Consider the following 15,415-nt stretch of genomic DNA (forward strand, 5'->3'; position numbering starts at 1 on the left):
TCACTCCCAACAATTTCCCAACTTAACAAAAACTCTCCTCCGGAGAGGCACGGATTCCATACTTTCCACTCCAAAACTTCTTTCCTACACTTAATCATTTATTCACTGTAGATGCAGCGGAAATCTCATCCCACGCGCGTTCAAGATTCTTAACTACACCCATCTGCAGGGTCTCCTTTATCCAATTCTTGCCGTTGCCCTTTTTTTTTTCTTTCAAATCCTAGCCTCTTTCATGTTTGCCTTATTTGTACAGTTTCTTACATCTGCATTTGGAAAATAGCGATCTTTGTTAACAATGGAGATTTCTCAGTGGGTCTTTGTTTTTTCGATTCTTCTCCTCTTTTTGGTTTCTGGGTCTTTCTCAATTGACAATTTTCACCAACCGTAAGTTTTTTTTTTTAAATTTATTTGTTAATATTTAAGCTTTTGCTTTATTGAATTGATTTATAGCTATTGGAGTAGTTTGGAGTTGATTAGAATATGATTTGTTAATTGTTACCTTTAAAATAAGGCACTTTTTTGCATGCTTTTGAGATCTCGGTGGCAACATTGTTGGTTTATTGGTAGTTATTGCTGCCGATTTGTTTTTTTTTTTTTTTTTAAAATTTTTAAAACATAAATTTGAAGTTTTTTTTTTCTTGGATGTATTCCTGATTTAGCCTGAAACAATTGAGGTTTAACACAAGCTCTAATGATTTTACAAATTTAATATCTGTGTCAATATAACTTTACTATTGTTCTGAGAGGCAATTTTGAGCCAAGTTTGTTGACCTCTGTTTCTGCTACGTTCATTGACCAAGAGTGATGGCCGTTAGGCTTGTTCATAAAGTAGGTCAATATTTTCCTGATTATATGGAATGTGGGTATTGGCAATTTTAATATGTAATTGCTTAGCTAGGGTAAATCATGGTAATTATCTTCTGATAAAGTGACTCTTTTGGCATTGAGATTGGGAAGTCTGGTTATAGTTAAAAGGTTTCTTGCTTAGCAGCGATGTTTTATGGTCAACCAGTTATTTTGGTTGAACTAATGCATGATTAGCTTGCTCTCTCTAGAGGTTTGGCAGTTCCTTAGTTGTCTTTAGATCACTCATTGCTTCTGGGTTCTTATTTATGATTAGTTTTAATTATGATTTTCGTCTCAGTTAGTTGGAAGTTGGAACATTATGTTGAGAATCTTGGTTTATGTGAACACTCTGAAACATCTTTTAATGTTTCTCTGCTATATACCTAAAAAATAAGGAATTATTTATGAAGATGCAAATTTTATATTGGAGAGCAAAGCAGCTTTTATAGATTATAGGATTTGTGCCATGGTAACACAACTAAAGAAGCGAAGCTATAACATGAAATCCATATAAGCGTGCTTGGATTGCATCATATCTAGATTTTGTGCTTTGTGCTTTAATGAAAAAAACAGTCATTAGATGTTTGGTCTCCAGCTCTTTCAGTAAGCATTATGCTTATGCAAAGAAGTGGCTTTTTTCCTATGAAATTTCTTGTGCTCATGATGCAGAATATTAACTTAAGATATGTTGATTCTATAGGAATATTATTTTTTCAGTTGTAAAAAGTACATGTATATGCCATTTTAGTGTGACGTTCAAATGCCTCCTTGTACCCTGATTTGAATTTAGCACTGGCCTAATAGTTGTGTATGCGTTTGCAATAACTTCACATATTATCTATAGGTCATAATGATCTTTTCTTTATCTGATGCTGGTCTCTTTTCCTTCTTCTTTCTTTTACTTAAATTTATACATATAGGTTTCTTATTGTGGAGCCTGATCCTGGTCATACAAAGCTTCGTCTTTCAAGGGAAGGCTTGGAAGCCATCAGCAGGATAGCTACCCCAATTGCAGCTGTTGCTGTAAGCTTCAGATACCCCTTCCAGACATGTAGTGTGTATTTGCAGTTTCATGATTTTGTTATGGTAACCTGACTCTAAATATCACTTGGACTCAAAATATGAATTGCTAAAGCAAATGTCTCTAACTGGGTACCTACCCCTCTCTCCCCCCACCACCCAAAACCAACCCAACAAAGAAATAAGAAAGGAATTTTCAGATACCCTTACCAGACATCTAGCATTTATTTGCTGTTTATTTGCTTTTATTCTGTAACCAGACTCTTAATATCAATTAGACTCAATGTGAAATGCTAAAGTAGGTACACCCCCTTTTCCAACCCAAGAAAGTAAGAAAGAAACAAAAAATTTGGCCATGTTATGCAAATATTTGTACGAGTGTTAGGAATTCATCCGTAGTATTATTGTTGGAATCTCTATGGGAGGTGGATTTGGGAAAATTGATGCACAAAATCATCAGTTTTGATAATTTATGGCTATCACAGTGGAAATATTTGTTACATATAAGATACAAATCCTACAATATTTACCGATTTCTTCAATGATTTCAAATACATTATTATGTGTAAAATGCTGGTTGACAATATTGGTTTGTTCCTGTAAGATAACATATCTAATTTGAAATTGCACGTAATTTACCTTTTGAGAATAATCCCTTTGGTCTTTGTTCTCCCACATTTACTCAAGTCTTGTTTGGACTTGTATATCAAGGTCATTGGTCCCTACCGCTCTGGCAAATCTTTTCTGCTGAATCAACTTCTTTCGCTGTCTTGTTATGAAGGTGCATTCTTCACTGCTCTGTGCTCCTTTGTTGTTTTCTAGACTTTGTTGTCACTTTCAACATTTTTGAAAATTTAAATGGGATCAATTTGATGACTTATTGTTAATGCTTTTTCCTGTTTATCCCTCAGGATTCGGTGTTGGACACATGCGTGACACAAAAACAAAGGGTAAGGCAGCAATGATATTACAATTATGCACAACTGTTACATTGGTGATGTTTACACTTTATCTCTACCAGGTATTTGGGTTTGGGGAACTCCACTAGAATTGGATATTGATGGAGTAAGAACTTCTGTTTTCTACCTTGATACTGAGGGTTTTGAAAGTGTTGGGAAATCAAATGTATATGACGATAGGTAATTCCAAACACATGTACTTCAACTTGCTTTATATAGTATATGTTTAGTTATATTGCCTTTCTGTTGTCTCTTCATGCAGGATTTTTGCTTTGGCAACTGTTATGAGTTCTGTACTAATTTATAACCTGCCCGAGACGGTTAGTTAGTTTTTTTCTATAACTTCTCCTAGTTTTTTTCTATAACTTTTCCTTGTTTTTAGATGCTTTTATTTAGAACACTGACATATTAGGAAGCTGAAAAGTCTAGTTTTCTACCCGTATTGTTCAAGATAAATACCGTGAAGCTAAATGTTTCTTGAGACGTAAAATTAGGACAACAGCATTATGCATTAAATTATTGTTTTGACAAAAATTGAGTAAAAATTTGTCTTACTTTAGGGCACTATATATATATGAAGGTTGGTTTTGCTAGATATTAAATATTATTTAGGTGTGAGATTCTTGTGGTTAAGATATGTTTGATTCTTACAACAGAAAAGTGTTTTGGGTTTGATAAATTGAAAATTGGCTTATCTGCATGAAATACTTTTAAATAGAAAAATGTCTTTCAATATACGAAAATCTTAAATGCCGATTTCTTCTCTGCTTGGCTAAAATTAAAGTGCTATCCAGGTGTCTTATAAGGCTTGTCTTATTGTACATTTATATAAGTGGTACCGTGAATTCTAGCATTTAAGGTCTTCATTTAGCATCGCAGAGGTTGTGGATTCGTGGGTCAAAAGTCTTGAAGCCCAGAATCAGTAGTTGCCTTTGATGGGTTGATTTTTTATTGATACTCTTGTTTGTGCTATTCTATCATTAGATCCGTGAAGCTGACATATCTCGGCTGTCATTTGCTGTTGAGCTTGCTGAAGAATTTTATGGAAGGTTTTCTCTTCTGCCATGTACTGAATTGAAAGTATTATCAATTTATTACATACACTGAGCAAACTTGGTGCTATTTTACTTTTTAATGCCTGTTAATGTGGACAATAACTTCTCTTGTGGGTTTCTTTTGACAAATATTTCTTGGAGAATAGAGTGAAGGTAATATATGACCCCCTACAATGTTTGTCATATTTATGCTTGTGCAATGAGGTTGATTTGCTGTGGAGATTCATGACTCACTGAATTTCTTGTAGGGGCAAGACGTTGCTTTTGAACCTGCCAAACTTTTGTGGCTTATCCAGCGTGATTTTCTGCGTAAGTTCATAATTGCCTTCCAGCATGTGATTTATGAAGTGTCATAAGGCCCTGCAACTTTAAATGTCAATGTATCTTCAACATGCTTGCTTATATGGTGCTGCCTGTAATATTATAGCTGCGACAGGGTTATCCCTTTCTAGCTTCTATTCTGCATCAAATTCTTGTTTATTTTTTGTTCTTGGATCCATTCACTATACTCCTAAGCTTCTTTTAAAATGCTGTGGAAGAGATGGTTCTAAGTTTCTGATGTGGGAGACATTCTTTTCTGGGTGCATCTCTTTTATATTTTTCTGCAATTTAGATGGAATTTTTTTATTGTTGAGTTAAGAAGAGGGGATTTGAACTCAATTCTTTCTTTTTGGAGGTAAAGTGTGTGGCTACCATTAGGCTATTGCCTCTGCCCACAATTCAGAGGCAATTCACTGACATTTTTCTTGTTTTATACAGAAGGGAAATCAGTGAAAGAAATGGTGGATGAGGCACTTAGACATGTCCCTAACATTGATGGTTAGTTTGCTTGGTCATGCTTAATTGTTGGATGGATGTTTATTTATGTTAATCTTGCTTTGTTTTTGCGATGAACTTATTACAGTGTGTGACTTTTGTATCTTCAGGGGACAAAAATATTGGTCAGGTATTCCTTCCATGACTTCACTTGTAGGCTATCACTAGACTAAAGTTATTCTTGGATCAGAATTTCACAGTTCTTTGAACTTTATCAGGTTAACCATATCCGGGACTCCTTAGCCATAATGGGTGAAAACAGCACGGCATTTAGCCTACCACAAGTATGAGTTTCAAATATGTATTTTTTTTAACTCATATATTACCTTGGCTTTTCCCCCTTCTCCCTTTCTTGTTGCTGTTGTCATTCTGAACAGAAACATGAATGAATACTTGATGTGTGTGATGTAACCTTTGTTGAACATGAATTGATTCGATACCATGTATCTACGTAGACCTTTTACAAGTCATGGCTATGGAATGTATTTTGTTTTATTTGGTGGTACAGAAGGCAAAGACATATTTGTTCATGCAGTGAGATTTAGGATGATGGAAGGCATATATGCTTTTGCTTATATGTTGATTTGCTGTCAATATATGTTATTTGTTGGAAAATAAATAAAGTATTGTTAAGATCTAAACCTCTATAGTATCTAATTGCTCAAAATTTGAACTTACAGCCTCATCTCATGCGGACAAAGCTTTGTGATCTGAAGGATGATGACCTTGATCCTATGTATGTTAAGAAAAGAGAGCAACTGAAAGAGCTTGTAGCTAGTGTTATACACCCAAAAGTTGTGCAGGGCAAGCATTTAAATGGAAATGAGTTTGTTTCATTCCTGGGGCAGGTTAGTTTATGTTCACATTCTCATTCCTGGATAAGATGGGGTTTACAAAATTTGGGAATTCTTGAATTAGTTATTGTTCGGAATGGTGATTGATTGATGTCCAAAACTTAGCGATATTAATATGCATTTGTATTTGTAATCTTATAGATACTCGAAGCTTTGAATAAAGGGGAGATCCCATCAACAGGCTCTCTTGTAGAGGTTTTCAATAAAGGTATTCTTGAGCGATGTTTGAAGCTATACAGTGAAAGGATGGGAAAATTAGGTTTACCTATGCACAAACAATCCTTACAAGATGCCCATGGAAGGTTGCGAGAGGAAGCAATGAAGGCATTTGATGAACAACATTTTGGCCGTCACCATGCAAAGAGATCTGCCATGCAACTGGATGAAGAAATGAAGGAGGTATAGATTGGCATTTGAAGGGGCATTACCCTTTTCTTTTATTTTATCAATTCATATATTTAAATATTTTGACCTGAGGCATTCAAATTCTTGGTTCTTTTTACCAATATTTGAAATTCTTGTTTAACAGTTGGAGAAGGAGATTTTATAAGTTGGGAAATAAGTGGGAAACTTAAATACACCCATATGAGAAGTTTCTCTAGTAGATATCACATTTATCTTTTGTGAAGTTTCTTGAGTTTTCTAAAGTTCATATTACATTGGGAAATCCAGCTAGGGGTTACTCAGATTTCAGCTATTTTATCAATTGCTACTGCAAACAAGCAGAAAACTTATACAAAGACATTTTTGCGGTTAATTATTTATGCCGGGCATGTTCTTATATCTGATATAAATGTCAATCCGTGGTTTTAAAAGTAATAAGTCCTACTCTTAAATATGTTTTGTATGTAGTCTGATCTAGTAGACTACAAGCTATTGTAATTCTCATGTCCTTTATGCGGAAAATTTTGTCTAGGTATATAAAAATGTCATTATGGCAAATGAATATCAGTCCTCTAGGCTCTGTGAGGCACTTTATACCCGATGTGAAGACAGAATGGACCAGCTTCAAGTTCTCAGACTTCCTTCTATGGCAAAATTTAATGCAGGTTTCCTGCAATGTAACCAAAGCTTTGAGCAGGAGTGCATTGGGCCTTCAAAAGCAAACTACGAGCAACGGATGATGAAGGTAATCAGGAGTCTTTGCAGTTCTTTTGCCAATTTCTTTTTCCTTATGAAATGTTATTTTCCTTATGTTGCAATATTGGGTGGGACAGATGGAGTTCCATTCAATTTAATTGATTAAGAGTGATAGAGAACATTTTGAAATGATTCGGAGTCAATTTAATGCTTGAATTAATGAAGCTTAAGTACTTTTGGTCTTTGAAGGTGGAGCTGAAACCAAAATAATTTCAATAAAAATAAACACTATGATTTTGAAGGAATTTTGGGTAAGAAGGGGGCAAGAACATTTTTAAAATTCCACTTGCCTCTTAAACGGAGACGATATATTTATGGTGCTTTGTAATTGAATAATTCCTATTGTTTGCATTGCAGAAATGTCTTGCTAAATAATATGTTTTTTGAACATGCCATTTATTTTGCAGATGATGGGAAAGTCACGTTCTCTGTTTATCAAGGAATACAATCAAAGGCTCTTCAATTGGTTGGTGGCTTTCTCCCTTGTCATGGTGGTGGTTGGCCGGTTTATCATGAAGTTCATTTTGATTGAAATGGCAGCATGGATACTATTTATATTCTTAGAGACATACACAAGGATGTTCTGGTCAGCAGAGTCTCTTTTCTACAACCCTGTGTGGCATTTTATTGTAGCCACTTGGGAAACTCTTGTCTACAGTCCCATCCTTGATTTGGACAGGTAATATAGCACTTTCCATTGCATCTCCAATCAAACTTGCTTGTTACTGTAACTACTCGGCCGTGCATTCTTACAAGAAGTGTGTCAAAATGACCCATGTTTGTTTCGTATCATTCTGATCTGGAGTTGTAACGAAATATGTTATATACTGTTCCTTCTCTCTTTCCCTTATCATGTTTATTTGTTTTGGCAGATGGGCGATTCCCATTGGTTGTATATTGGCACTATGGATACTTTATTGGCGGTGTTACGGGAGAAGAAAACATGGGTCACGTTGGCTTTTACCCATGTACAATAGTCATAAAGGTGGCTCAAATAGACCAAGATCAGATTAATGGAGAAGTGTCTGTGCCATTTGGTATGCTTTTAATCAATCATCTTGGGCGAGCTTTTCCCTTTTTTTTTAACATATGAAAGGCCGCCAATCAATTATCTGAGATTGTCAAAGACGGGACAAAGTCAGAAGATGATCAGCCGGCCACACTTATATAGTATCTTTACTGTACCATTTTTATTAATATAATCTGATGATTTGTTTAATAGTTTCAGCTTTCCTCTTCTTGTTTTGCACAGAACAATCCCTTGTCATTTCCTTATGTATTGTAGAAGTAGCCAGAAAAGCATCATCATGACATCATTTAAATGCCCTCAGATGGGCAGGTGAAAATAAAACATGGAACATGGAAAAGTTTGGGATGAAATGCCAAATTAATCATTGAACAAATAGTCCATGTACTACATATTTCTATCATTAACCCTAAAAATAAACACTGAATTTAGTTATATGATGAAGGTGCCGACGAAAAACATAAAAAAAAAAGGTGAATTGAATTAGAATATGACTATAGTTTCCCCCACAATTCATACTGGAGTTCATAGCGATTGAGCTTCGATATGATGTTGGGTGTTGGGTTAATTCAATTTTTATGTGCAGGTTAGACCGAAAACCCTTTTTTTGCAGGCCCATTAAGAATTTATTTTAGGCTCAAAATCATTAATGATGGTGCAAAATCCAACCTTGGCCCAAATTTATTTTATTTTACCCATCTTTTTGGGCTCACTTTAATTACCCATTCATTACGAATTAGAGAACAGCAAACGCCGACGCACGCAACCGGCAAGGTTGGAACTGAGAATAACCATCTAATTTCCATGTTTTCTCTGCCCTTTACGAAGCAGTAGTGAACAAAAAAAAAAAAATCCTAATTGACATCGAGTTAACTCAGTCCGAGTTTGCAGAGATGGATTCGCACTTAACCGCACCGAACCGCTCTCGCAGCTCCCAGACCCCATCCCCGTCTCACTCTGCCTCCGCCTCTGCCACCTCCTCCCTCCACAAGCGCAAACTCGCCGCGGCGGCGTCTGAGGACCACGCTCCCCCTTCCTCGTTCCCCCCGTCTTCCTTCTCAGCCGACACTCGCGACGGCGCTTTGACCTCCAATGATGACCTCGAGAGTATCTCCGCTCGCGGCGCTGACTCCGATTCTGATGCTGACGACTCAGAGGACGCCGTCGTCGATGATGACGAGGACGACTTTGACCACGACAACGATTCCTCCATCCGCGCTTTCACCGCCGCTCGCCTCGATTCCGGCTCCGACTCGGCTCGGAACACGAAGCTCAAGACCGAGAATTCTACAGTTAAGATTGAGAATGCGGATGGAGGAAAAGACGGTGGAGCCCCTCGGTCGGGGTCGGTTGTGCCCACGGGGGCTGCCGCAGCCGGTGGAAGCTCAATTGCGGGGATTTCGACAAAGGAAGACGTTAAGATATATACTGAGAATATACAGACTAGTGGTGCTTATATTGCTAGAGAAGAGAACTTGAAAAGAGAGGTAAAGTTTTCAACTTCATTGAATTTCATTGATAAAACCTAAATTTACTTTCTATGTTCTAATAGGTTGTTTTTCTTGTGAATTATGGTATATAATTACAAAAAAAAAAAAAAAAAAAACAATTTACAGGAGCAAGCGGGAAGACTCAAGTTTGTTTGCTATTCAAACGATGGTGTTGATGAGCACATGGTTTGGTATCTAATTCTCCTTTGCTTTAGTTATTTACTAGCCTTTGATTGACTATGGGTAGGGTGTTTCAGTTTTGGCTTCCCGCAGCTCACCATAACCTCCATTCGTGCACTGATGATTGAAATATTTATGCTTTTTTTTTTTTTTTTTTTTGGTTTCTAAGGCTGATTGGATTGAAGAATATTTTTGGAAGGCAACTACCCAACATGCCGAAAGAGTACATTGTTCGTCTTGTGATGGACAGGTATGGGGATAGAAAATTAGTAAGTCTTAAATGGGAAACCTCACTTTAGCATGCACTTCTTATTAGTTGGGTCAAACGTTTAGACATCTTTATATATGAGTTGCTGGTTGATATTTTGGTGCACATGACATAAGGTCAATGTTTATTCACCTACTGCTTCTAGCTGGGTTATATGCTTTTTTAATTAGATAACCTTCAAGATGTATAGATCAGCTGTTGTGCATTTTGAGATCTCATTATGCTTCTTGCTTTGGATTTTGTAGAAGCCATAAGTCTGTGATGGTTATCAGACGTAATCAGGTCGTTGGTGGCATCACGTATCGCCCATATGTCAGGTTAAATTTACATTCATGTATCCTTTGCATTCCTGCTCTTATGTTATTGTCAGTCAATCAATTTTCTGCTTTTTATGCAGTATATTTTCCTCTTTGGTTCCTTTCTTCTTTGCTAAATTTTTTGTTTTAGTTTGTGTTTTCTAAATATTGAGTTTTACTTCGGTTTTACAGTAAAAAGAAATTTGAGATTCTGAAGGGAATGACTTAATCACTGCATGGCTGTGTGTTCAATCTCATTCAACAGTTTCAGAGCAACTCATAACTTTTATTTATTCATTCATTCTGCTGCTTGAGATTTTTTTTTTTATGATGTTAATGCTTCATTTGTTCTCTTCACTGATACTTGTTTTCCTAGTAAATATCAGCCAAAAGTTTGGGGAAATAGCTTTTTGTGCAATTACCGCAGATGAACAAGTAAAAGGTTATGGCACCAGACTGATGAATCATTTAAAACAGCATGCTCGAGATGTTGATGGACTAACACATTTTCTGACATATGCTGACAATAATGCTGTTGGCTATTTTATCAAACAGGTCTGATCATGTTCTTTTCTTGTGATTGTCCAGCTGTATTGTTTTTCATTTTTTCTGTAGCATAAATTTACAGCACTAAAGCATTTTTCTTCCTGAGATACATCATATGAATGCCTGCGGCAGACTTCTTTTAGTAAGAAAATTAGGTTAAAAAATACAAAACAGAAAAGATTTAGGAAGCTTTCAAGTGGATTGATCAATCCAGCTGGAATGAAATTGTAAAATATTTTGCGAATACATTAAATATGAATTGGTTGAAGGTTTTTTATGGTTCTGTTCTGTCACACCTGGCCGATGGGATAAAAATCTTCCATGCAAATAACCTTTTAAGATATAGCAAAAGAATTATGATTTTTGTAGTAAGTAATTTGCTAGGTTTGGGCTATTATTATTTATAGTCATCATCTGAATTGAATAAATTTGGTTTTAAGTGACTTGTTAATTTATCAACTTGCAGGGTTTTACCAAAGAGATTCACTTGGAGAAGGATCGATGGCGAGGGTATGGTTAATGTGCAACCTCACCCTTTTGTTTTTCTTTTCTACCCCCACCCTTACATCTCAAGGCCACTTAGTTTATGCTATTACTAAGGAATCAAGGAGTGAAAGAAACTTTTTACTATATGTGATTTTGAGTGTTGGAATGCAGAGGATGTATGCTTTCCAGTAAAAATTGAAAAATGGGATATTTTGAGAACTAAAATTAAAGGATCCTTATTGTAGTACTGTGATTTTTTTTTTCTTTTCTTTTTCTTCGGGGGTGGGGGGAATTTTTTTATCTAACCTTGTAATGGTATCCTTTCTTTGCTCAATTCTTTGTTAATATGTCCTTGCTATCTTTCTATGCTGTGTGTAAATATTTCTTTACTTTTCTAGGTATATTAAAGACTATGATGGAGGTATTCTTATGGAATGTAAAATTGATCCAAAGCTTCCGTATACTGATTTATCAACCATGATTCGTCGTCAGAGGCAGGTAATAATATTTGGTCAGTGGATGAACCTTTTCTTTTTCTGTTAATTATCATAACCCTCTGAAATGACCCAATTCAACTTGCGGGGTATTGTTTGATTTTGCCCTTTGGATCTTGTGATTTTGTTGGGTTCAAGGTCCTTGATAGGTAACACTGGATCTTCCCAGTGCACATCTGATGTGGGATCCATATAGGGTTGAAATCTATATCTGTCCTTGATGTCTTTGCCAGGAAGCTACATTGTCCTCACTTCTTGGTTCAAATCTGGGGAGGCCTGCAACACCGTTATCCCTGTCTACAGTCTTCTACTCCCCTTATTTTGACCTGCAGTAATACCTTGCATGCATATTAGGTCCTGGCATAGCACGTTTTGCGATGTCAATGAGGATGGATAACTGAACAATTGATGATTAGCAAAAACTGATGGAAACGGTTGTAATCAAAACTTAATATTTTAATGAAAGTTCTTTCCTTCCAGTGCATCTATCTTTTCCCCTCTCTATTCACATGTGTATTCTGACTTCATTTTGTTAAACTTTTATTAAGATATTTTTATTCTTTGCTATTTGGGATTAACAGGCAATTGATGAAAAGATTAAGGAGCTTTCAGACTGTCAAGATGTTCATGACGGAATTAATTTTCACAAGGTACACACGGATCTCATGCTGTTGCATGTTGTTAGTTTAGCTTTAATTCAGATCCAATGTTTGTTAAAAAATTACAGTTCATGTTGAAGTCTATTCTCAGCCTGGAATCATGTCAGGTGTACAATATAAAGTTTCGCATTTTTGTTTTTCATTTTAGATGTTACCCAAGGCTATCAAAGTTTTTTATTGAGGTGGTACTTGTTTTCTCAGTATTCTAGTTTTGTGTTTTCCTTTTTGTACATATATTGCATGCATGTTTATGTTTGTTCTTAAACCTGTTCACTGGGCTCTGTTTTCTTGTCACTTTATTTGTTCATTTTTCTTAATCTTCTGATGAGCAAATGAAACTGATCATTTTAAGTTATATCTAGTGAAGTGAACAAGTCTTGTACCACTTCAGTTGATCTCTAATTTTTTTAATTAAGATTATTTCATTTTTCTTACTATGCTTTCCTTTGTAATGTTTTTGTGGTTGTGTCTTTGCATATAATGTATTAATATTTCAAACAATACCTGTAATAAAAATTCATTTGATTCAGAATGAAGCTGGTATTCCAAAAGAAGTTGTCAAAGTTGAGGATATCCCTGCTTTGAGTAAGTTCTTTGGCCTCTTATTGTATCATTTAATTTCTGTTTTTGTGTTTGTTTATTCATTCTTGGCTGTTGTTGGACATGATATTAGGTAATTTGTCTGTTATTACTTGTTTTATATAAATATTATATTATGTCAAATTGTCAATACTGTATTGCGATAGTATGCATATTCCCAGTGTAATGAATTTGGGTTAATATATATTTTTCCCCATAGATAGATTTTCAATTTCCAATTAGGATGATATCTTCAGCTTATGCTTCATCTAACAACTTGCAAATTCCCTTTCTTTACGTTTGTTGGGTATATATATAAACAAAGATTGTTTCGGCATGCAGGAGATTTTAACTAACTGAATTCTAAATTTGTGGTTTATTTGATAACAGAGAAAGCCGGATGGACTCCTGATCAATGGGGCCATACACGATTTAGAGCCTTAATCATTTCCACAGACAATGCGACAAATCAGAAACATTTAACTGGTTTTATGCGCTCACTTCTAAAGGCTGGTTTCTGAACTTTTAATTGGTCCTCATCTGCATTTGATTTTCATTATTGCACTTGTGATTATGTTCAATAGTCATTATCTTGTTTAGTGGTATAGCAAATGAATGTGGTCAGGCAGTTTCTGAAAGGAGCATGCATGTGACCTTTTTCTAGCTAGCAAACACCTTTCTTGTTTCTTCAAATTCCTTTGGGATCCAATGGATTGTCTAAGATGCAGGGGAAGCTATTTTTCTGCTTACCTTTTGAAGGAAACTTTCAGGGCTCTTGTGATGGTCTAATTACAGTATAGATGTCAACAGATCGGTGTCATTTGCTTTTTCTCGGGTTAACTAGGTCCTCTACAAATGCTTGGTTTGACATTAGATGTCTATGTGGGCATCCCTTGCCATCAATTTTCACTGGATTCTAAGCAAATTGGTTTTGTTCAAGCAGTCAATGCATGACCATGTTGATGCTTGGCCATTCAAGGAGCCAGTTGATTCTCGTGATGTCCCTGATTATTATGACATCATCAAAGATCCCATGGGTAAGGTTTTATCAATTTTTTCTCCTTCCTGTGTGCCCCCTCACCTCAACCCCCCCTCCCAAAAAAAAAAAAAAAAGACTCACACTCCTATAGCCTATTGTTTCCTTTTTGAAAGAACTTTAGAGAAGTGGTTTTACCATTCATTTTTTATCACATATTTGTCAGTTATACTATACATATAGCTCAATAACTACTGAAGAGGCAAGTGTTTCAGTTAAAAACGAGCCATACCTTAATGATGCATAAGTGAACCCTTGTAATGAGAATAGAGGAATAATGTGTCTAGGTTTTAAGTGAGAAAGTAGTTTACTTGGTTTTTCTTTTAGAAACTACAAGTGGTTTGACTTTGATGGCTTTGGAACTAATTTTATTTTATAATTTTCATGGTTTAAATTGGAAATCAGAATCCTGAATTTAGAGGGCCATTAACTTTTTTTCTAATAGCTTGACTGAAGTTTCAAGCTTCCATTCCAATTATTTACAGCTTAGCAAGTCATTAAAGTGCTCTGTTTGCATAAACTCCTCCTAATCATACCACCAGCCAAGCTTATTACAATTTCAGCATCATTCACATCATATCTCATGGTAACTTAAGATCCAGAGTGGAAACATTTAGATACAGCAAATTTTGTTATGCTTGACTGTATATTCTTGTAATGCAGATCTGAAGACTTTGTCGAAAAGAGTTGAATCAGAGCAATATTATGTAACACTTGAGATGTTTGTAGCTGATGTCAAGAGGATGTTTGCCAATGCACGCACGTATAATTCTCCTGATACTATATACTATAAATGTGCAACCAGGCATGATCACAATTCCCTGTGCTTATCTGTTGTAACTTTTATTTATTTTTTTCATTCGTCAGGGTTATAAATGTCATAAGGGTTATTTATTTATTTATTTGCCTTACATAATGATTTTGAGTTTAATAAAGTTGATTGCAGACTGGAAGCTCATTTCTCGGGCAAAGTTCAATCAGGTCTCCAATCTTACACCAAAATTCAGTAGTGAGAACTGGAATGCATGTTCATACACTTGTGTCCTTCAATATGGGGAGATTCAGATTTCAGTGATTCTAGCCGTCCAATTTGAAGAACATGTAACATTAGTCTTCACAATCTCGTCTATCGTGTGCAGATTTACTCTGGGGAAATTCCGACGTGTCCACCTTGTATGTTTTAAATGTGATGTATGTATCATGTCTGGATGCATAATTTAATAGATTACTAATCGGGATTGAACATGGATAAACAGCACATCATAATTTAGAGAAAGTGCCATGGTATAAATTAGATAAGGATATCATTTTATTCTAATTTAGATGTTTGGAATTCCTTGATCATTTATTTTCCTAGTTATATGCTTATAATCATTTGGCCTGGCTGAGTCAGTTCTGAGAAAGGCTCCAACCAACCAGATTGAGCTCATAATGACGGCTCTATCTTGTCTATCGATTGATTCAGTTTTGTTTTTATTTCAAAAGAATTCGAAGAAAAAAAAAAAAAAAAAAAAACAAGGGAAGGGAATTGTGAGAGATGAAAATCATATTTCAGCTTTACAAAAATTCACTTCTTAATGGAGGCGGGTAAATTTTGGCTTACGAAAATTCACTTTGTAAGTGAGATGTGTGAACTATTTTGATTAAATAAATTTCATATCCAT

At 35.6% G+C, this 15,415-nt stretch overlaps 2 protein-coding genes across 5 annotated transcripts; both read left to right on the forward strand.

The window, feature by feature from the left end:
* Nucleotides 1-7,917, forward strand: LOC111314273 (uncharacterized). Its single transcript, XM_089752762.1, has 17 exons — nucleotides 1-384; nucleotides 1,767-1,869; nucleotides 2,578-2,647; nucleotides 2,778-2,816; nucleotides 2,888-3,005; nucleotides 3,088-3,145; nucleotides 3,810-3,918; nucleotides 3,984-4,033; nucleotides 4,129-4,189; nucleotides 4,640-4,699; nucleotides 4,807-4,826; nucleotides 4,915-4,980; nucleotides 5,377-5,544; nucleotides 5,692-5,949; nucleotides 6,467-6,679; nucleotides 7,098-7,369; nucleotides 7,563-7,917. Exons 1-17 carry the CDS (start codon nucleotides 296-298, stop codon nucleotides 7,702-7,704), a joined length of 1,896 nt encoding a protein of 631 aa, XP_089608888.1. The 5' UTR covers nucleotides 1-295; the 3' UTR covers nucleotides 7,705-7,917.
* A 615-nt stretch (nucleotides 7,918-8,532) lies between these two features.
* On the forward strand, nucleotides 8,533-15,095 carry LOC111314274 (histone acetyltransferase GCN5-like). Of its 4 annotated transcripts, none has more exons than XM_022915454.2 (13): nucleotides 8,533-9,204; nucleotides 9,334-9,398; nucleotides 9,557-9,637; nucleotides 9,901-9,989; nucleotides 10,328-10,506; nucleotides 10,964-11,007; nucleotides 11,382-11,481; nucleotides 12,059-12,127; nucleotides 12,667-12,721; nucleotides 13,106-13,224; nucleotides 13,659-13,752; nucleotides 14,415-14,556; nucleotides 14,698-15,095. In XM_022915454.2, the coding sequence occupies exons 1-13, from the start codon at nucleotides 8,611-8,613 to the stop codon at nucleotides 14,759-14,761; spliced, it is 1,695 nt and encodes a 564-aa protein (XP_022771189.1). In that variant the 5' UTR covers nucleotides 8,533-8,610; the 3' UTR covers nucleotides 14,762-15,095. The 4 variants fall into 4 exon arrangements, with proteins under 4 accessions (XP_022771189.1, XP_022771190.1, XP_022771192.1 ...); XM_022915455.2 differs by having other exon boundaries at nucleotides 9,901-9,972; nucleotides 10,338-10,506; XM_022915457.2 differs by lacking the exons at nucleotides 13,659-13,752; nucleotides 14,698-15,095 and having other exon boundaries at nucleotides 14,415-14,554.
* Nucleotides 15,096-15,415: the final 320 nt, after the last annotated feature.

The sequence above is a fragment of the Durio zibethinus genome, chromosome 23 (assembly GCF_047325235.1).
Source record: "Durio zibethinus cultivar Kanyao isolate XHJ-2024 chromosome 23, ASM4732523v1, whole genome shotgun sequence".
Classification (NCBI taxonomy): Eukaryota; Viridiplantae; Streptophyta; class Magnoliopsida; order Malvales; family Malvaceae; genus Durio; species Durio zibethinus.

Coding starts and splice junctions, on each gene's coding strand:
- LOC111314273 (XM_089752762.1), top strand. CDS start 296: ATGGAGATTTCTCAGTGGGTCTTTGTTTTTTCGATTCTTCTCCTCTTT. Junction 4,034..4,128: donor TCTTGGAGAATAGAGTGAAG/GTAATATATGAC, acceptor AATTTCTTGTAG/GGGCAAGACGTTGCTTTTGA. Junction 7,370..7,562: donor CCCATCCTTGATTTGGACAG/GTAATATAGCAC, acceptor TTGTTTTGGCAG/ATGGGCGATTCCCATTGGTT.
- LOC111314274 (XM_022915454.2), top strand. CDS start 8,611: ATGGATTCGCACTTAACCGCACCGAACCGCTCTCGCAGCTCCCAGACC. Junction 9,638..9,900: donor GTTCGTCTTGTGATGGACAG/GTATGGGGATAG, acceptor TGGATTTTGTAG/AAGCCATAAGTCTGTGATGG. Junction 12,722..13,105: donor TGAGGATATCCCTGCTTTGA/GTAAGTTCTTTG, acceptor ATTTGATAACAG/AGAAAGCCGGATGGACTCCT.